This window comes from Neolamprologus multifasciatus, chromosome 14 (assembly GCF_963576455.1).
Source record: "Neolamprologus multifasciatus chromosome 14, fNeoMul1.2, whole genome shotgun sequence".
Taxonomy (NCBI): domain Eukaryota; kingdom Metazoa; phylum Chordata; class Actinopteri; order Cichliformes; family Cichlidae; genus Neolamprologus; species Neolamprologus multifasciatus.
The window spans coordinates 18522303-18544324 of record NC_140452.1 but is presented as its reverse complement, the minus strand read 5'-3'; the positions used below and the strand labels follow the sequence as shown (position 1 = coordinate 18544324).

Genomic DNA, 22022 nt, shown 5'->3' with positions numbered 1-22022 from the left:
CAGTCTAAGAACTGACAGGAAATTGCCCAAGAGAACAGTGACATATTTTTAAAAATCAATTTTATAGTATTAGGACTACTTATGAAATTATTCCACAGGAAGTGCTTCCGGTAGTTCTTTCAGAAAAGAATAAAACCTGAAACAAACACTAAAAACTACAAAAATATTTAGAGAGATGGGCTCTTTGCTTCTCATGTGATCCACTGAGACGCCACACAGTGATGTTGGTTGTTGTAGTTCTATATTAAAATCCATTGCTTCTAAATGTGACAGCAAAAACTACAATCCCGTCATGCAACGTGACGCCGCCATAGTTTTGCCACTTCCTATTAGCTTGGAGAAGATAGCGGACGAGCGGTCATAAAATCTCGATGTATTAATGTGAAAATTATTGCACACTTACTTGGGAACCTGCTGCTTTGGAGTCTCTAAGGTCCATATTTGGGAGGCGAAAATGGTAAATATGTCTCAAACAAACTATGTTGTATTTTCTTCTCATGTCAGTAGCATTTGTCGTTTGGTTGCTAGCATCTGAGAGTTCGCCAGATCGGCTATTCCATTCACTGAGTAGAAAACGATAAGCTAACTGGGACGCCAACAATTTTAAATCAAGATGTTTTACCAAACAACTATCAGTTTACTGAAATAGATCGATTTTACTTTGCCGAGTTCTCCGAAAACGATGCTGTCAAAATGAATGGGTGTGGTTTAGCTAACACTATGTTTAACTGTCGATAAGCTGTAGATAAGCTAACGGTAGCTACAGTTACTTGTAATTTCTCATACATATTAAAATAGTTGGATGCCTAAATGGTAAGTATCTCCAAAGTTATATTATGTACGACAGCTACTAATAGGCAAAGTAAGATTATATTGTGTGTTGCTAATGAGTCATTTCTGGGAGTTTCATAATTCTGTCAGTATCAAACTGCTTAATATTGGATGTTAAGGACAAGTAAAGAATGCCTCATTTATTTATATTTTTGTCTTGTTTCTTACAGATCCGCTTTATTCTCATCCAGAACCGAGCGGGAAAGACACGACTGGCCAAATGGTACATGCAGTTTGATGATGATGAGAAACAGAAGTTGATTGAAGAAGTGCATGCTGTCGTTACTGTCAGAGATGCCAAGCACACCAACTTTGTGGAGGTATGGGATTAGGCAGTGCCGCATGTACCTACATTTTCTTTTTTAAAACGATTCTTTGACGTGCTAGAACAGCAACAACCTCTTTTCTCTAATCCTGTATAATGACACAGCTGGCCCAGCTCCTTCACTATATAGATATTGCAGGCATTATCTCTTAGCATGTTTTTTTCCTATGTTATATAATAACTGAATGAAATTCTAGTGGAATACAACATCAAAAGAAAAGAGAACCCCTTTAGTGGATCAGGTTTTTATTTCTGTTAAAAAAAAATCAGTATGAATGTATGCATACTGGGTGTGTTTTACTTTACCGTGGGAGCTTCAGCCCTGGTAAATCTGCTGCTGTTGTCATAATATGCAAGATTAAGCTTTTAAGAGGATTTTTCTGTTGTTCTCACAGTTCAGGAACTTCAAGATCATTTACAGACGTTATGCTGGTCTGTACTTCTGTATTTGTGTGGACGTGACTGATAATAACTTGGCATACCTCGAGGGAATCCACAACTTTGTAGAGGTAAATGAAACACACAATATATAGACCTAGTAAGTGAGCTATGATAATTTAGTTGTCATGGTCTAATGGTTTTCAAGAATGTCTCTCAATGATTTTGTTCAGAGGCTATCATCCTTCACTGGCTTGGAGCTCCTTTAGAACTTCTCTGGATTGTAAGGATTGCAGTAAAATTATATGTAGTAAAAGTCTTTAGTACTTAAAGTTGAAGTATATACAGTGGAAGTGAAAAAGTAAAAAAATAAAAACTGGATTACAAAGAAGCGGAGGAAAAGAAAATAAAGAATATAAATTAGTTAAGCATTATTCTGTACAGCTAAACACAATCCACATATTATTTACCAGCCTATATACATTTATAGCTAAATGCACATATATTTCAATATTATTTTTTAATCTTTACATAACAGAGAGAACAGGAAGAAAAACAAAACCCCCTCTTGCTTCTTTCATTAGTCTCCACTGGTATTCTCAGTTTTCACCCTGGCTCAAAGCATCCCATATTCAGCAATTAAATTCTGCCATTTATTTTCAAAAATATCTTTATTTTGATATATTTCCTCTGCCCACATAATGATGCTGTTATTCAAGTATTTACCTTCCACATAATAGAGGACAATTGTAAAAACTGAATTGGTAGCAGAGATCCACTATGCTGTGATCTGACTTCCTGCTGATAAAATCTGCATAAGACTATAGAACTACAACATTATACTATAGAATGCCCTATTTTTGAAGCATATTCCCAGTAGGCAAGTATCTATAAAATAATCCAACCTGTGAAATTCAAATTTAAATATCAGATGTAGTTATGCAGATATAAACCCTTTCTTCCATGGCATACATAAGTCCAATTTTAAAAGATGATATGTTTTCTTTTTTATCTGTTGCTTCTGAAGAGCACATCATTTAGGTTTTACATTATTATAATATTGTTTCCCAATTGTGAAAGCCATTCTGGATTTCAAATAACTCGGGTATAAAGGATGCTTTAAATTCAGAATAAAGTGCTACCTGAATTTCTGCATTTTTAAAAGTCTAACTTATTCATAGTTTTTAGTGAAGTCAGATTGTTTTCTATAAATCTGACTTAGCCAAAGCTCATACCACAGCTTGTATCTATAGTTTAATCTTTTAGCACGACGCTGTATTTCAGTACAAATTCCAGAACCTATTAAAGCTATGTTTACGTCACATTCATTTTACTGTCTTGGGTGTATCATTTTTGACTAGTGTTAGTGTTATGCCATGCTTGAAAAAAAATGTTATCGTTAAAATATTGATAGATTTGATAACGCCTTGCCACATAGATACACTGCAGTGCCAAAAGGCAGCATTGCACTATTTTATGACCTGGCTCAAAAGTCACAGCATGAAGACTGATCCCAGAGTTTCTAAAAACACTGATTTTATTTTAAAGTACTTAAAATTTCAGCAAAAAATGAAAGGCCAGAGAGCATAAACACAAGAAGTGCCATCCTCCTAAGCCAACCTCAGGCATGGCTTTATCCAATCTCGTCAGGTGTAGACAATTGGTCACTGTCACTGCAAGACAAGTAGAGGTTGCAGATGGGTGTACCACCTCCCCTACTCAAAAAGGTTCCTCCAAGATCCCCAAATAAAGAAAAGACCCCTCTGGAGTCTTCTGGTTCTTGATATCCTAGATCTGAAATACAAATAGGGAAAGCAGGACAACACGTGTGCCTTGCAACGGTGGCATATTTATTCCAATCAAGCTAAATCAACCCTGGAAAGAAGATTAAGCCAGCAAAAATCTCCCAGAACACTCAAAGAGGTGTATAGATGCCTCATTCACCCATTCACACAAGCACTTTCTTCTGTGTGCAAGTGCTTTCTATCTACCAATCACACACATGTATACTCAGGTTGGTTGCATGGGAGAGCAACTTGGGGTGGATTTGGCATGCATACTAGAGATGGCACGATACCACTTTTTTATGTCCGATACCGATACCGATATCATAAATTTGGATATCTGCCGATACCGATATGAATCCGATATAGTGTGTTTTTTAATCAACAAAACGTTTTTTTAATATCTTGCTGCATTTTGTATAAGTTTATACTCAAGTTTAAATAAATAACAACACTAAAGCTACTCTGTTATACCTGTATGTAAAAAATACACTGCGTCCAAAATATGTCATAGTTCAGCAACACTGATCAATCTAATAAAGTTAAACCTGCTCCATCCTCCCTATTCTGGTATTTTAAAGAGTACTTAGAAGAAATTTTAAGCAACCTAACTAATAGGGTTGCAAACTCCCAGCAAAAAAATAAATAAATAGGGAACCACCCTCCACCTCATGATGCTTAATCGATGTAATCAAATTTAATTTGATGCAGGGGGAAAATGCACAAAAATAAATTATTTTTCAAGAATAATTAAATAGATTCAACATCTTTCTTCAACAGAATTGCAGACTGCACAGATGGTATCTTCCCAAAGGAAAAAGTACTATAGCTTACTAGGGTATATTAGACTTAACAGTTACTATATACAGTAATGGACTTCTATATATTTTACACAAGATTAAAACTTTGGGTGTAAGAGTCAGATAATTATTTATTAAAAACTAGACATTTTAAATGAGAATAAGAAAGAAAAGTATGTCTTTGTGCCCCCTTTTCCCTGTTCATGCCCTATCAGCCCCCCTGGCTAAACTTTGCTAGATCCGCCCCTGCACAGTTACCAGCCGTCAGCTACGTAGAAAAAGATCCTGGTGTACAAAGTAATATTAAATAAATTCTAACAACAGCTTATCAAGCTTAAACGTGCTGCTGTTGTTCAGCCGCTGGTTTCCTCTTTCTGGTGAGAAGTGGGCCAAAAACTAAGAAGAGAGACAGACTCGCGACAGAAAAGCCGATCAGATGATCATTAAGCAGTTTCACGATTGAAGCAGCAGGAGAGAGAGAGAGAGAGGCAGTCGCTCCAGGTATGGTTGTTAAGCTTAACGTGGGAATGCTTTACAGACATTCAGAGATGAACTTACACACTTGCTTTACTTCTCTCTGGGAAAACTTCCTCATAGATGAAATGCTGGTTTGCTAGCAAGGCTACAAATACACACAGCCGCTCTATCACGTGATGCACACTGCTGCTACGTGCTACGGTTATGAGCCGAGTTACGCCGCGTAGCAAGTTTTGTGAGGTGCTTTTTTGATCTTTAATGGATCGGATTACATTTTTTATTTCTCGCCGATATCCGATCCAGTAATTTGGGTCAGTATCGGACCGATACCGATACGTAATATCGGATCGGTCCATCTCTAATGCATACTGGAGGAGCCAGGGATCGAACCAGTCACCAACCTTCCGATCAGTAGATGACTTGCTCTACCTCCTGAGCTGCAGCCACTCCCATTTAAAGAAAACTACTGTCTGACCACTACACAGAAAAACGTAGTCCTTTTAAAATAATTTAAATGGATTTAATCATTATAAAGATCACACAAATTGCTACACTGCATACACGATAGTAACATGCGATCAACCCAAATTGGAGTATAACACCCGCAAACCAAAATGATTACTCAGAAATGTTTACAACTGAAACCAATAGTAGTAACCAATAATCTCAACCAGAAGTGATCTGTTGTCCCCACAACATAAATAGTCACATACCAAGTGGTTCTATACCACAGAAGGTTACTATAGCCACAAAATTCAGTATCACTCCCCACGTTGATCACAGCAACAACTGTGGCTTAACACCACAGTTACCATTATTACCTGGCCAGCAACAATTACAAGTGATCCAAATGAAACTGACCAACTTCTCCAAAACACTAAAGGTCACAGCACAAACCATTCACCTTATCGTTAGGTTAAAAAAAGGCATGTTCACACAAAGACATAACTAAATACCACATGCCATCTCAAGAAAAGACCTACCTGCTTTAAACACAAGGCCATAACTGATAACGGATTGGATCACGGTTTTAAGTCATGGATCGGATCAATTTTCGGATCAGCAAAAAAAAGACAAACATTTTACTCGCCATTTACTTATTTAAGTATTTTTTTGCCTATTAAAAACATTCAACTCAAGACTCATTCCACACAATTATATAAAAACAAATTAAGGTGCAATGTAGGGCAGTACAAGGCTTTGTATCTACCACTCCGCTGTGATATAATGAGTGGTCACGGTCACGAAGCTTTCCGTTGCCCTGGAGGTCCACCCATTTGTGGTTAGGGCAACAGAAGATGCCTGGGACAGCTCAGCCATAACTTTAGACTTTTCCTGCTCAAATGCTTGGAACAATCTTGTCACTGAAGTGGACGCGCAACTGGATATCATAGCGTGGCTCAAGCACGTTCATCATAGTTTAAACCCCTTGTTTTGCACAACGGAATACGGCCTCACATCTGCAGCTAAACACCCCAATAGCTTTTGTAATAGCTTTAGCCCGGACGGATTGAGCAGCAAATGGCTGCTTAAACGCCGTAAACTCCTCTGCTCCTCCGCCTGGACCGCTAGCGCTGGCCATAACTACGGCTTGACAGACTGACCACGCGCACCATACACATACTTTTTTCTTCTTTTTCGAATCTTCGGATCACGTGCGTGCCGAACCGTGGAGTGGGATCGGTTCGGATTACGGATCAACAGTGATCCGTTGCACCACTAGCCATAACTAATGAATTCCCTCAAACTGCTGTCAGAATTCCCTCCAAAATTCATTGTCGCTGGTTTCATTTTGAGCAACTCTGAACTTAAAACACCTAAACAAATCCAGAACTAACTTTACCCATCTAGTCTTCAGTGGTGCATCAGGTTCGAGACAAGTTATGCTGCCTTCATGGACTTTAATCAACAGTTGATATGGGATAGTTATTTTTAAAATGGTTGAACTCTTTGTTATCAAGTTATTGCATTTAGTTTAATCAGTGATTTAGAGAGCATAGGTAGATCACGGTGATTGTCTGGACACATCAGTCTGCTTGAGTGTACTTTCTTCTAAAGCTTGGTTTAACATCTCTTTAAATGATGTGGTAGCAATTGAAATTGTGAGCTTAAAGTACAATCTAGTGTTTGCCACTAGCTAAGACAAACAGTAGACCATTTTTTGTCCAGAGCACCCAGGAGTGAAGGTCATTTGATGTAATGTTTGACTGAGAAGGAATGCACATTACGGTATTTTCAAAATGAGCTGTCTTACTTTCTAGCTGGCAAGCTTGTTATTACATAAAGCCCCATCTAAACACCAATGAAGGGTTTTTAAAAAAAATTATTATTATTTTAGTCAGTGAAAATATTCTCATAAAAGATACCATGCCACACTTTCCATTAGCTCACAGCAGGATTTGCTCACAGGCTGGTTTTAACATTCATTGTAGCAAATACTTAACAAGGGGTCAGTAATTCTGGCTTTGTAAATGAAACCGTATCACTGCTCGAAATGATCTCCTGTGGAAACGAGATGAGGCCAGACTCACATTAATTTTAAATGGCCACATTTTAGATGTAGTAGATATAAGTGTATTACATGGTTTTCAAGTGGCTTCTGCTGCTGCTACAGCATCACATAATTTCTGCACTAGTGCATCACATTAAGATATATATGTATCTTACTAAAGTAGTCTGTTTGGATTCTTATCTGATTGAATTGAAAGTCTGTATTTTCAATTGCTCCTTTGCTTCTTGGAAGGTGCTGAATGAGTATTTCCACAATGTGTGTGAGCTGGACCTTGTGTTCAACTTCTACAAGGTAAGCATATTGAGAAGTGAATTCTTCCCTTTTGTTTTTAAGAGTCTTGATATCCAATTAAAAAGACCTTGAACAGAGGAGGACAAAAGAGAGCTCTGAAAGTGCTTTTTTAGTATAGTGCCATGGTAACTGATATAATAATCACAGCTATTTTTTTTTCTTTTTGATCTTAATTACTTTAGTGGGGGTGGATTTTTTTTCTTTTTCTTTTCATAAATGCTTAAACTTCCTTCCCCCACCTGCCGCTAGTGTTAATTGCTAATTACCTAAAGCAGGGGTGTCAAACTCAAATACACAGTGGGCCAAAATTCAAAACTGGAACAAAGTCGCGGGCTAACATTAATATTTATTGAAAAAAAAAATCTTCCTCTAGATATAAGAATGAATCTTTTCTTATGGACTCAAACAAGTTTTGCTGAAAAACTGAATATGGAACAAGCAAAGCTTAATACTAAACAATATATATATTAGCTGTATAATACCAGTAGGCCAGTTCTAATAGTAATTTGGTATGGCTTCGCGGGCCAAATGTAATTAGGCTGTGGGCCAGAGTTTGACACCTATGACCTAAAGCATGTGAACATCCACCCACATGCTTTACTCTAACACCGCTCATGTATGACATGGCCAGAAATCAACAAATAAGGTAAATCAGCTGTTGACAACTACAACCTCTTTCACAAACTGCAACACACCTGAGAAAAGCAGGTGATGGAAAGAAGAGTGACTCATCTTGTCAGGTTAATTTCTTTGTCACTCTGGTTATTTTTACACGATGATGACAAATAGCAGGCTGGATGACTACTTTGTGATATTTGTACTCTGTTTTGAATCATCTTAATATCCTCAGTTTCATCACAGTGTTGGGCTCTGTCCTCTGAATTGTGTTTTAAGGTGTACACGGTGGTGGATGAGATGTTCCTGGCGGGGGAGATCAGGGAGACTAGTCAGACAAAGGTCCTCAAGCAGCTCCTCATGCTCCAATCACTCGAGTAAAAAAGAAGAAGAAGAAGAAAAAAAAGTCGATAACCATCTATCTTACCTGGATAACAATCTGCTGCCCTGGCACCCAAAACATCTTGCTCATTTTTTTTGTATCAGTCTGAAATGGACATTTGTCATGTTCCTGTCTCTGCAGAGCTAACATTTACCGGGACTTCAAGGGAAAGGGGGGAGGGGGTGTTTAGTAAAGAAGATTAATATTGTTTACATATGGATATGAGTCCAATTAATCTTTTGTCACAAGTCTATATGTTGCAATATTCTGCACCCGTCTTACTGGTGAGGATGTTTTGAAGGCTATACAGCACATTTCAACATGTTAAAATTACATATACTGCCTTAGTTACACTCAGCTGTATTCTGTTTTTCTTCTTCCATAAGCCAGTGGCCACAGAAATGAATTATTCCTGTAGTAACCACAAAGTAATTGCATCTATCTCTGTGCAGTGTGGAAACAAGTGTCACACTGCTCTCTTCTGCCCTCCTTATGTCCACCTCTCATTAACCTAAACATGTATTTAATGGCACTACTGTGACTAACAAGCACCATAGAGACTGCCTATAATGACCCCTGTGCATTGAGAAGTTATAATAGCCTTGCAGCCTTTTCTATAAGTAATGTTAAGCAGGATCATGGCTGCTGCGCAATTTATATCTGGATTGGAGTATAGGCAAACTACAGAAACCTCTTCAGACCAGTTGACCCAGCACAGCTAGTTAAATTGAATGGAGTGTGCTTAGAACCGAGTGTCGTTCTGACAACCTGTGCTGTCCAGACGTCCTCGTGGTTGATCGTGGTCAATAGTATAGGTCATGTTACATCCAATGGTTGCACAGTGGTATGTTGTGATGATTTCTGTTGCTTTTGAAATGATCTTTGTCATTTAATGCAGCTCGTTACATCAAATGGTGCTGGTTGGTTACTCTTAAGAACACTTAAAACTATCCCTAGATACAGAAGGTATATTTTACATAAATCAGTAATGTGAAAATTGCTTTGTATGGTGTGTACATACAGTGTAGCCTGTGTTGAATATTGTGAACACAAATAGTTCCTGCTCACAGTATTTCCATACATTCCTTTGGCATTGCATAAAATGAGTTGAATTTTAAATTACTCTTAAAATCCTCTTAGGAAAAAAAAAGCTTTTACTCACATCCTTTTGCTCAGCCTAAATCTTTGACATGGTCATACTCTAATTTTAACCATATCTATTCACAGGTCTCAAAGGTGGTTTCATATATTCAAGTTTTGTATTTTTTTTTTTTTTAAATTAGTGAAATATGTACTGCTTCCCTTCTTGTCCACCTGTGAGTTTGTTGATGAAAGTGATGCGTGTAGTACTGTCTCCTGTTCACTTATGCCAGTATCTCCCTCTTTGTGTAAATAATAAACATATGAAGTAATGCAAAGGTTTCAGTATCTGACCTAATATTCTTGGAAGAGGGCTTTTTATTAGGTGTAGATCTTGACTTTTTTCTGATGTCTTAAAACATGTAGTCATGCTACACTGCTAAAACTGTTGGGCTGATTTCATATAAAACAACACTCAAAGCTACTGACGAAACATGTAAAAACAAGTCTTTAAAATTCAGATTTAAACCTCTGTCTTATGCGTCAGCGCCATCTAGCGGTGGACCAATCCTTTCCCTCGGTGAATTTGCAATGTGGTTATGAAGTCATCTTGATAGCCTGTCTAAAAATCAATAAATCATTCAATATATCCACTTGAGCTACATTAAACCGCTCTGGCCATTACTCCATCGACCCAAGAGCATAAATCCAGACAATTGTGACAGAGGGCATTTACTCTTCATCATATGAGTCCTCTGATATCCTAACCTCAACCTGACTGCCTTTGAGAGAAATGACTTGACAGAAGAATGGCAGGCAGAGGTAAATGAATCATGTACCTAGTAGGACCCATTGTTAAATTTCAAGGTCTGTTAAGTCAGCTGGCTATAAATCTGATTTGTAAATGCTGCTTGCGTTGCTGTGCACGAGGGCTGGGGGTCACCAACATTCAGGATCCAATGCACTTCAACGCCCTTGAGTAATAACCGAGTGAATACAGTGGCTTAATGCCAAAGAAAAAATAAAATAAAAAAATCCCTGATAACATTAACATTCAGGAAAAGAGTTGAATGAAAAACAAGCAGTTTACTGGGAATTGCATAATCATTACAATCAATGAGCAACACTCACCCTTAATAGACAATAGACAAATCTTATTTACAGGATAGGTTACTTGAGATGTACAGTAGTATTTAGGTTAGATTATATAACATTACTAAGCAACAACTGAGTTGGATTGCGTTCATCACATTATTGAGTCTATACTGGAACAAATGAGAAAATAATGTTCATATAGCTACTCTGATTATCTTTATGAACTGTACAGCAAATACAGATGAATGCAGGCTAACAATTCAACAGTTGACTCAATAACTGCGCATAGATGACAGCCTGTGAACGAGTGATCAGAATTGCTGCTGATGGCCACCTACAGCTCACAAAGTCAACACCCTTCCATCATTACCTCCACGTCAGCAGGGAGCAATAAACCAATCAAATCTCACACAGCATGAGATCACACTATTACACCATTTTTTGTTGCTGCCTGACAGCATCAGAAAAAAATGAAACCATATGAAGAATCTCAGTTGTCATTTAGTAAAAAGATAACATCTAAAATTAATATATTTATTACATTATACAGTTCAAGTAAAATAAAATGTACAATTCTATAGTTACAGCATATAAACAAAACAAACACAGATTCAAAAGTAAAAGTGCACTTGCAGAAGGAGACAAACTATCATGCTATGCAAATATTTTATGAAAGCAATGTGTTTTGACCATCTGTCTCTTGATGTCCTATATGATCTCATGTTTGCCCTTTCAGTGTGCTGGCTCAGTTGAGCTTAAACACATATGGTTTGTCTGGGAGAGCGTATGCCAACACAGAGGCTTGAGAAATACGTTTGCGCACACTTTGTTTTTGAGTTCCTCTTGGCTTGGTTTGTATGACCTGCTCTAAGACAGTGATTCAGACAGAAGCGGTGCCTTTGATTAAACAGCAGAGCGGGGGCTTTGGATTTTCTAAGCCATTAACTTGCAACCTCATTTTCCTCCAGCAGCACCACAAACCATGTTGTCAGTGTTACAAGCAGAGAGGAAACTGTGTTTCTGTGGAAATTCCCCTGTTTCTCTCTAGAGTAATACAAGGTCTGTTCTCAAGAGAAAACATCTGGGTCAGTTCAGTGGTGCAACAAAACTGACATTTTGCAGTAGAGCTGCAGAGGGAGATATTAAAGGGAAAAACTTGGAATTTGACCCATACACTGAGGAGATGTGGTGTCTCAGTTATACTGAGAGGGCCACTTTGCTGGCATGGATCGGTTCTACTTTTCCTTTTAGAGGGTCAGGGTCACCGATAGTCACAAAAAACAAACAAACAAAAAAAAAACCCAACTTCATCTGATGGGGGTGGTGTCTTCTAGGGTGAGAATGGCCCTATCAATAGAGCATGAGGGATTATTGTTCTGACTATAAAAAAAAAAAAAAATAACACAAATCATATACTACAGCTCAAACGAGCACATATGGAGGATTTTGATTAGCATTTTAAGATGTCAAATGAGGAAATATTTATCCCTCCAGTATAGCTCCACTTGTACAATCAATGCCAATGAAGATGATTTGAGAGTACATGGTCTAATAATAATTTTATGTTGTCTTTTATCCCCCCCCCCCACACCTCTGATATCCAGAGCTTTAAAGAGAAGTGATTACTTGGAAGTTTAAAAACAGAATCCTGTCAAATTGAACGATTTTTTTTTTTTTTTTTTTTTTAAACAAACAAAACAAAGGTCAAACCTCAATGACGGGGCTGGTTGGGCGGCATAAAAGTTTCCCAAAGAAACCAAACAAAAGCCAACTGTGGTTTCTTGTGACGTCTTATACAGTACGTGCATGTATGAATCTACGAGATGTCATGGAGAAAAGCCCAGCAGGAGTCAAAAACATTATAATGCCAATTTATCACTATAACTGGACATGTGAATTTAAACATGGTGTGAATCTGATAAAGCTCAATTTACAGACTTGTGGACTTTTGGTTTAAATAAAGAGCAAAAGTTCTCTTTTTTGTGCTTTCAACCTGACCCACAGCCTTGCCTGTTTGGGTGTAGAATGGAGTGATGGGATCATCCCCCCATGAGAGTTTATACAGTGTTACATATATCAGTGTTGGGATTAATATGCTATGAATCCATCTGGTCTACTACGAAGGCTACTACGAAAAAATTAAAATGACAGGACAAAGTAGAAAGGATTTGCATCACACCTGGTGTAAATCGTACCCAAAAAATATGTGATGTTTATCATTTATTTTCCATTAAGAAAATTCTCATAAATGATAGAAAATAGTATTTTCCATCATTTATGAGAAATATAGTTAATGATGCATGATTTTAAAAAAAATAGTAAGGGATGTCTTTATGAATGCTAAAACTAGGAAGAAAAAAAAAACAAAAAACTAATGACCCACACAAGGACAGGTTGAATGCACAAAAAGAGTTTAACGAGCAATGATATGTAAAACTCAAAGTATTTTGGGGATTGCTAAAACCAGAATGAAAAAGCAGAGAGCAAGAGAGAAAAAAAAGAATAACACACAACAGTAGGTCAGCCCAAACACACAACCCTTGACTTTGTCCTTGTCTGGTAAGTAACAGAGACCATGGTGGAGGATGTCTCTTTACATTTCCACTTTGCTCACACCGAGGGGTTATGCTGTCCAAACGCAAGGGCAAAACCGACCCCCTCAGGTAAGCTGTTGAGACTCTTACCAGAGGTCAAGGGTCATAGGTTGCAGTGATCTCCACGACCCAAGGTGATCCAAGGTGTGTGGAACTGAAGGAGCGGGGGAAGGACGATCACACACCAAAAAAAGACCTGGAGTTTGGATGTTTAAGAACAGGAAACAAAGTGAGCACCGACACGCCCTCATCAACGCTAACACAGATAAAACCTGTTAGTCTACAAGTCCCACTGGTCACATGAGTTAACAATAGGGATGGGTATCGAAAACCGGTTCTTGTTGAGAACCGGTTCCCACTGTTTCAATTCCTTGGCATTGTTTGCCATTTTTGCAAACGATTCCCTTATCGATTCCAGTCGTCCCGAATGACGTCACCACGTTGCGGAGCGTCATTTACCTGGCAGGAAACATGGTGGCTCAAATGCTCAAAAGTTTGGTCATACTTTACAAGAACGGATGACAACAGGGCAACTTGCAATACTTGCAAAGTAGATATTTCATTTAAGGGAGGAAACACTACGAATATGCAAAAGCATTTGCTCACAAAACACGCGATAACCTTAAATGAATGTCGTGTTTTTAATTCCGCTCCGGACTCGTGAATCTCAACCCAGCAGCAGCGGTAATGTTTGCACGTCCTCTCCTGTTAATACGGCAGGTAAATAATCAAATAACAGTGCATATTATGTTAGCGCGATCTGCCTTATTACAAAACCTGCCATTACTGTGCATTTAGGTGACCATGATGAGAGAGAGAGACAGAGTCTGGCTGGCGCTCGCTGGCAGTTCTCGCTGCAGTCTACTGTTAGCGTCTCCTTTCAGGCCAGGATAGACGAATGTCACCGAGTAGTGACTAAGTTTGTGGTAAAAGGCTTGCACCCATTTGCCACAGCAGATGCCCTCAAATTTGTGGTAAGTGAATGTGTTTAATTGTAGGCAGGGACATTACTGGATATTCTTGTGTAATTGCTACAGAATAATTTATGTTATACTTTGTTATTGCTACAGAAGAATATTTATTTTACATTTACAATTTTTTTCCCCCGGGGACTCTGTGACACCCCATTGAAGAGCTGTAGGCTGGATCTCTTAAGATCTCACTGTTGGGTTTGTAAGGCCATGCTACTCCTAAATTTCTATCTTGTTCAAGGAGAAGATATAAAACAAAGTTCTAAGCTAATCGACCTTAGTGTTCTCCTTTTTTTAAAAAAAGAATCAATAAGAAAATCGAATCGTTAAACAGAATCAAAAATGGAATCGGAATCGTGAAAATCGTATCAATACCCATCCTTAGTTAACAAGTTACTGACCTGTAGGGGGAGTTCTGTCTGTGTGGACCTGTGGGCTGGGGTTAGGGTGGGTCCCGACCCCTAGCAATTACACTGCTGCTTATTCTGTGTTGTGGTGCCTCTGGGCTGTCGCAGCTGCCTCAACGAAGCATCTCCATACTGAATACCTGAACCCATCCTCTCTGGGTCCAACTCGCCTTTGAGAGAAGCACAATGAGAAACATCAGTGACACAGACATGTATGCTCTAAAAATGTCAGATCCACATCACTTCATGCGCTCAAGCTTTGAAAGCATTAAAAACAAAACAAAACATGGACATGTCACTAAATTCTAACAAAAAACATCCACCTCAGATACACTTCTATAACAAAGAAAACAATGTGTACCTGAATCTATCTTGTTGAGAATGGTGCGAGCGCACTTCAAAAAACCCTCCTCGACATTTTCACCTGTTAGCGCGCTAGTCTCTAGAAACATCAGCTCTGTGTGTGGGAGAACAAGAATACGTCTAAGAGTGGGGAAAAAAGCATTTGAAATGCATCAATGTACAGATAAGTTACCATTCTCCTGAGCGAAGCGTGAAGCTTCAAGAAAGGTCACCTCTCTGTCTGCATCCAAGTCTTTCTTGTTGCCACATAGGATAATAACAATGTTGGGACTCGCCAGTGTCCGTGCATCTGTCAGCCAGTTAGTCAGAGCATTGTATGTCTCTCGACTGTAAGACATATTTTATTCATGTTATTTACCCAATTTTCTGTTTCAGTTTGTTTTCAGCATGAGGCTGTAGCTCTAGTTTCATTGTATACACTTGTCTGTTTCCCTGTGCGAGAATGTGTCAGGTGACACCATCTGTGATGGACTTCTGCTTTCCTCTACAGACACTACCTGACAGAGGATGCCTCTATATTACAGCTCTTGACAGTCCGCACTCCACCTCCCCTCAACAAAAGCCCATAGTTTGTTAAAAGCAAACTACTGCATTCAATCCATCTTGATTTTACGACCCAGAGTTTCTGAAATACAGTAATTTGAGTGGTCTGTCATTAAACAGCACAATTTCTGGAGGCTGTACAGGCACAATGTGACTCCTTTTGTTAGTTGCTATATGGACTCGAAACAGTATGAACACTCAAAAATAAACTAAGCTTCCAGTTAAGTCTGTAAAATTTCATTTTAATTGTAGCCACATTTAAAATTTTCAATTAATCACAGATGCCAATGCCCACACCAAATACAACCTTACATTTTGTTGCTTCTGGGAATCTTAGTAAACATGTAGTTTTTATTCTGGGAAAATTAAGGTACAACTGTAGTATCTACATCCCATTATCACAGCAAACAAAAAAGCTCACTTTGCTAGAGAAACTTGTGAAAAGGAAGTGGGAGCACGAGGTCGGTGGTTGTTTTACCTGGTAATATCGTAGACAAGAAGTGCTCCAGCTGCTCCTCTGTAGTAGCTGCGTGTAACAGACCTGCGGAGAAAATGGAGGAAAAAAAACAAAAGGCTCCTTTAAAAGATCAGATGGTGAGATTTGACAGGAGAAACTGTCCAATCATTTTAACAGTTATCATCAGTCAGACACTTCCTTATCCCAGTGGAGCTGGGACTTGTGACTTTAGGTAAATTTTGAAGGTAGATACCGAAATCGCTCCTGGCCAGCAGTATCCCAGATCTGCAGTTTGACTGTCTTTCCTCCAACGTTGACCACTCTAGACCCAAACTCCACACCGATGGTGTGGTTGGAGTCCTGTTTAACTGCAGTAGGAACAAACAGAAGACAGTGTAAAAAAGGCACAACGTGAAATATACATAAAGGAGCAGGAAAACAAACGAAAAAACTACAGTGCAGTCCTTGTAATTATGCCATTATGTATTTATCCCTTGCAAAGCTATGGATCCACTGCTATAATAGAGACTACATTTGTAACTCGGAATCTACATGTGTAATATTTGGTGTTTGGCTTATTTAAAAGACCTCTGCTGCTGTTTGCAAATACCTCATATCCACATTATAAGCTACAGGGAGTTGCAAATTAGATTAACAGTGCCAAGTTGCCCAGCCTCTCTTTCTCTATCCACAGGGACCCCTGAGATATCTTAATCAAATTAAATGTAATCATGAGCATGACTCTGTACATAGAGGAGTGTTAGCATGGTTTGTTTTTTTTAAACCACCCCTTTGAAACTGAATTGACGTTTCAATTTGTATTTTAAACGAATTAATGTTTCATATGGAGAATTTTAACAATATAATGAGAGCATCAAGCTCAGTGTAAACTTGGCCATTGTTAGCTAGAGAAAGTCTACAGGAAGTATAATTCCCCCCCCCCCCCCCCCCCCCCATTTAACCACACAGAATATTTTCTCTTTCTGAAGGACGGTGTGAGGCAAAGAACTGTGGTGATTGGTTTTATTCTGGGTCAACAAATGCCCACATCATCCTGCCATTGTACTCTGACTCATACCAGTCAATGAAGAATTTTCTTCAGATCATCCGCAGACTAACGGTTTAGTCAATATGCATCTCGTAAAACCGACTACAATAATTTCGTGAACGTGTCCATTTATGTGTTTGCACAGTATTAAACTTTAGAAATGCAGCGTTTTATAACTTACACTTGTTCTCAATGAACTGGTGGAGGAGACAGGATTTCCCCGTCCCAGCACTGCCAATCACCAGGAACTTAAACAGGAAGTCTGCAAGCACAAAAAAGGAGGTAGAGATCAATGCAATGCCAACATCAATGGAGAACCTGCTGCTCGTTGCACTTCCATCCTCAGGGACAATCCTTCCTCTTAATCCCATTGAGCTACTACTTTCATAGTATCCTGCCAAACCCAAATTAGCCTACTAATCACAAAGCGCCTAGCATGTAATCAGTTTAACTTGCCACTTACGATTCTAATTTAATACACTTGTTTGTCTGAGGTTGAAAATGAGTGTGTTTGAAGCCTTAGAAAAGCACCAACACTTAATAACACATGTCATTAGAGCAAGGTTAGAGCTTTAGCATTATTAACCACAGCTTAGGGCAACAGACTTGCACACGGGTTGAATAATAACCAAAGGCAGGCTTTTGCACAGATGTTGTGGAAAGTGGGTCTTTTCTTTGAAGGGCTCAATCCAGCCAACACAAATTATCCATAATGACTTGATCCCTTGACATGCAAACCCATTTAGAGTACAGATAGCCATTGTGTGCTGTGGCCAAAGATAACACAAGGGGGTATTTGCATACTGGATGTATGCTGAACGGCAGTTCTGACCAGTATACTGGGAGATCTGATAAGGAGAGTTAGGTATGAAAAGTGGCTGCATGTGTGTGAATTTACACTGATCAGTTATGAAAACCAAGTTGCAAGAAAAAAAAAAAAAAGGCTTTGGAATTACCAGGATGTCAGAATTTCTTAACCACCTAAGCAGTAGCAGTAAAGACCTGACCATGTGTTTCACATACAGCTTGTGGGACTAACACAACACAATGATTGGGAGGAATTCTGCATCATTCCTTCCAAGAGAGCGGTTTCAGTTCATATATATTTGTTTGTTCCCTTTCCAGGTCATGCTACATAATTTCAACTAGGTCAGGACTGCGGTTTGTCCATCACTCCCCAAAAATTCTTCTTTTTGAACCACTCTGTTGTTTTACTTTTGCTTTGAGTCACTGTCTGGCTGCGTTACCCAACTTCTTGAAGCTCCGGGTCATGAACTGCTCCTCTGTTCTTACACTGAGAACATTTTTTGATATAAATTTTAAATGAAATGTTCTGTTAATGGCTACAGGCCATCCAGATCCCAAGGACAGCCCAAAACCATGATGCTACCTCTACCATGCTATCATTTTTAAAGGCATGATACAGCACGCTCTCAGACAAACTGCTAACAGAAAAGTTCACTTCCTCAGGGGGAGGAAACAAGACATGAAAGGTTAGTGCTTAAGTGAATCATAGTCTTTGTATGTTAGATTAGTCAAGTCGCATCTGGCTATACTTGTGATTTACATAAAGACCAGCCTGTATGAGCAATTAGTCAGTAATCCAGGTAATTCCTAAGGCTTCACAAGCTTTATCTTGCAACTTTCAATCTCTCTTTGCTCTCTCTTAGCTCTGGTTAAGTAAGCGATAATAAATAATTAGAGAGGTAGTAAATGAAATGCAAGACATGCAGAAGTGATAGTGTGTTCCTAAATAGGTGAAAGCTAACCATGATGGCAAACTACAGCTTCCCTTCTGAGAACTTGTTCAGGTTGAATTTAAAGTAAATTTTCAATTTCACTTTGAGCTCAAACAAAGGTTCTGAAAGCATAAAGCCTGGCAAGTGATTACTGGCTGCTGTTGATATCACCAGCTTCACACAAAGTCAACAGAAACAGTAAATCAAAGTATGAGATTAATCTTTACTTTCTGGGTGACATTTAAACCAATTATGTCATTGCTCCATGAGCCACCTTCATTTGCTGACACACACCTCCGCCAGCTCAGTTCATGGAGCACCTTGTTGAAGCGGGTGTTTTCTTAAGCAACACAAGCCAGAGGTCAATGTCTCAGTAACAGAGTAACTGCAACAAAGCGAAGGTGTCGAAACCCACTTAATTTTCTGTGTAACAGCAGTCAGCGTAACATCTCAACCACACTTCAGTGGCTGTGACAGTGCTGACAAAAATCAGAGACAGACCGCTCAGTTTTAAAAGCTTGCCCAAGCCTTTCTGCATTTTCTCAGACATCGTATACTCCTGTGTGAGATCTGGACACAACAATCAAACCATCAATAATGTCAAAAGCAGGGAGAATGGACTGCAGCACTACCCTCTCAGGCTACTTTATTCCTCAACCATCAATATTAAGTACCCCCCCCCCCCCCCCCCCCCCCCCAGGGAGGAGAACAACAATTACCTGCAATGGGTGAGCCCTCCCATCTCTCTCTTTTTTATTTTTTATTTTTAAAAAAAATTTGAGGGGGGGGGGGGGAGGGGGAGATCCGACGATATAAAAAGTAATGATGAATAAAAACTAACAGCAACAAAAAGTTCAATAAAAGGAGTACTACTACATTATTCCCTTCTCCCCCTGCTACATGTGCCAAATTCTGTAACATCAACATAAACTCATGAATGATTCTCATGTTGATATTGACATTACTGAAATTAATAAGTGAAAACTATGCATTTTAAAACACTTAACAGGCCCTTATTGAATTCATAATTCCTTTTTGTCGACTTTTGATCGTCCAGATGAGACAGTTGAGGAGACACAGAGAGAGAGAAGGAAAAAAAATCAATAAAAGTCTTTTACAGGTCCCATTAGTGCTGGCACTCTCCCATAAATGTTGCCCACTTGGATAAAGTTTCATACGAGGAAAGAGAGAGACAGGGTACAAGTATAAACAGAGGGAGAGAGTGTATCTGGGAGTGCAACAGGAGAGGAGGATGGTGTGCCATTTCATAACAAATGGCTCTGCAGTGTCAGGCTTACTGACTATCAGACAGAGTACTGTTTAATGAATTTATGAGACCTTGAATACATCTCTGTATCTGCTCATTATGTGAATGGTCATAGATAAGTGCAGGCAGCATTCATTCTGTCAGGATTCATTTATAACGTATCTGTGTCAAGTGCAAGAGCGGAGTTACTTTAAATAAGCATGGAAGCAGATGTATTACACCAGTGAGACACCAAGCAGCGTCTGCCCTGCAGGTAACCGATGCATGATCAACCATCGCTATCAAACTTCCTCTTACAGGCCTTGTGGCTAGCAGTTAAAAGTAAAAATATACATCAAATCGCAGCAGCCTTTCCTGTCGCAAGGTCACAGAACTTGCATGAATCTCCCCAAGTTCACGTTAACTCAACGTCTCTACACATGCTATTAATGGCTTTTGCTTAAAGTTTGGCCAACTTTTACCCGTTGATGTCTCACCATCTTTCTGCTCTCCTTGTTGCCCGTGAAGCACTACACGCTACCATCAAACGACAGGGGTGTCAGTTAATACACACGAAGAAATCCAACCAGAGCACTTTAACTGACCTACGTGTCAGCACTGAATGTTAATTATTACTGTTAAAATCCACAAACACGGTGAGGTGGCAAGTTAGCCTGTGGCTAAGCTAAGCTAATCTTACAGTTTGCTGATAGCAACGCTGCCAGTCTGTCACATTAGACCACAGCAGTCATACATAACAGCTAGCAAGCATTAAATGACCGCCTCCTCCACACAAACATACCGTATGTCTCAGACATGTTGACCCTCGCTGTATGGAGAACTCAGTCGGACTCTTTTACTGTTCTTTTAGTACTGTGACAGCCGTGTGCCCGCTGGCTTCACACCTCTTTACGGTGTTTATCTACGATGCTAGAGGTTTCCTTGATCCTTTCCCAGCTTCCTCTGCTCCGACCACAACCAGTACAGCTACGCGCTACGTCATTAGTTATCTAGTGGTGTTGCGTTCATGTGTTATTGGCTACGTTGGAATTTTAAGAGAAGAGACGAACACGCTGAAAGGACACTGGCATCGCACAGAAACTGAGTGGATTTTACGAATAGACAGTTCTCATTTGTACGCTTAAACTAATGAACGAACGACTAGTACAGAAAATGATGCTCAGTTAGAGAAGCGTGAAGTCTAGCCAACTTTAACTAAGCTAAAAAGCAAAGCGCGTTGTATTAAGACAGATCAAGACCAGATTTTTCCCTGTATAGTTTCCAGCAACACATTGTCATCGATTACAAACACACCACAAAATAGACACGAGGTAGATGAAACTAAATAAATAAATAATACGAGCAAAGTTGAATATAAATGCAATAAGACATGACATCGAAATATTGCTACAATATTGTACAGTATAGTGTGGAAATAAGAAGTAGAGTGAGCTCGTGCATTGCCTCTCACAGAATTAATGTAATCTTCCTGAGCAGAGGGAAGCCATCGTATACTTTTTTGGCCATATGTTGTACAGGATATAGGCTATATTACGGTAAGTGCAACATGAAGCCACAAGATGGCAGACAAAGCTAGAGGAACTTGAGAACTGAGTTTTTAAGAGGCAGCAGAATGTAGTAAAAACCCAGATAGATCCCTCTAACAACACTAAAGTTTGAGTTTAACCTCAGGTGATGTGACTATTTTGATGTATTTTATAATTACTTTTGCATACTTTTTCTCATTTAAATGCTACTATAAATTAATTTTGCACTTTTTCTTCATATGTGCACTATGGAAACTGATATATTGCCCCATTAATCCCATTATCTTGACCAAAACAAACAAACAAACCAATCAATAAAAAAAGAAACAGCACACAAATACGCTATGTCAAAATATGTCTGTGATATGGGAGTTTGGCATAAGTGTGGAGTGGCTGGCAAGCAGAGAACTCCTTCCTTGTGAAGAAAATTACTTGAAGCAATCTGAGGTTTTGAAAGAATCCAGAATATCTGTTTTGTTTTTGTTCTTTGCTTATTTATTCATCACCTTACCATACCTGGATATACACATACACATA

At 39.0% G+C, this 22022-nt stretch overlaps 2 protein-coding genes across 4 annotated transcripts; one reads left to right on the top strand and one right to left on the bottom strand.

Moving 5' to 3' along the window:
- Positions 1 to 295: 295 nt before the first annotated feature.
- On the top strand, positions 296 to 8419 carry ap2s1 (adaptor related protein complex 2 subunit sigma 1). The gene is made up of 5 exons (XM_085184341.1): positions 296 to 457; positions 1002 to 1151; positions 1552 to 1665; positions 7339 to 7398; positions 8293 to 8419. Exons 1-5 carry the CDS (start codon positions 455 to 457, stop codon positions 8392 to 8394), a joined length of 429 nt encoding a protein of 142 aa, XP_085040467.1. The 5' UTR covers positions 296 to 454; the 3' UTR covers positions 8395 to 8419.
- A 1196-nt stretch (positions 8420 to 9615) lies between these two features.
- rab4b (RAB4B, member RAS oncogene family) lies at positions 9616 to 20929 on the bottom strand. 3 transcript variants are annotated; one of them, XM_085184338.1, is made up of 8 exons: positions 20741 to 20929; positions 17135 to 17215; positions 16159 to 16273; positions 15927 to 15989; positions 15078 to 15232; positions 14904 to 14999; positions 14537 to 14712; positions 9616 to 13360 (listed from the first exon to the last, which is right to left on the bottom strand). In XM_085184338.1, the coding sequence occupies exons 1-7, from the start codon at positions 20754 to 20756 to the stop codon at positions 14597 to 14599; spliced, it is 642 nt and encodes a 213-aa protein (XP_085040464.1). In that variant the 5' UTR covers positions 20757 to 20929; the 3' UTR covers positions 9616 to 13360; positions 14537 to 14596. The 3 variants fall into 3 exon arrangements, with proteins under 3 accessions (XP_085040464.1, XP_085040466.1, XP_085040465.1); XM_085184340.1 differs by having other exon boundaries at positions 9616 to 13318; XM_085184339.1 differs by having other exon boundaries at positions 9616 to 13365; positions 14543 to 14712.
- Positions 20930 to 22022: the final 1093 nt, after the last annotated feature.

Bases quoted from the DNA above. Each gene is read 5' to 3' on its own strand.
- ap2s1 (XM_085184341.1), top strand. The intron at 1,152-1,551 runs GTATGGGATTAG...TTGTTCTCACAG, and splicing joins AGCACACCAACTTTGTGGAG to TTCAGGAACTTCAAGATCAT. The intron at 7,399-8,292 runs GTAAGCATATTG...TTGTGTTTTAAG, and splicing joins TTGTGTTCAACTTCTACAAG to GTGTACACGGTGGTGGATGA.
- rab4b (XM_085184338.1), bottom strand. The intron at 16,274-17,134 runs GTAAGTTATAAA...TTCCTACTGCAG, and splicing joins CCAGTTCATTGAGAACAAGT to TTAAACAGGACTCCAACCAC. The intron at 15,000-15,077 runs GTAACTTATCTG...TCCCACACACAG, and splicing joins ACGCTTCGCTCAGGAGAATG to AGCTGATGTTTCTAGAGACT.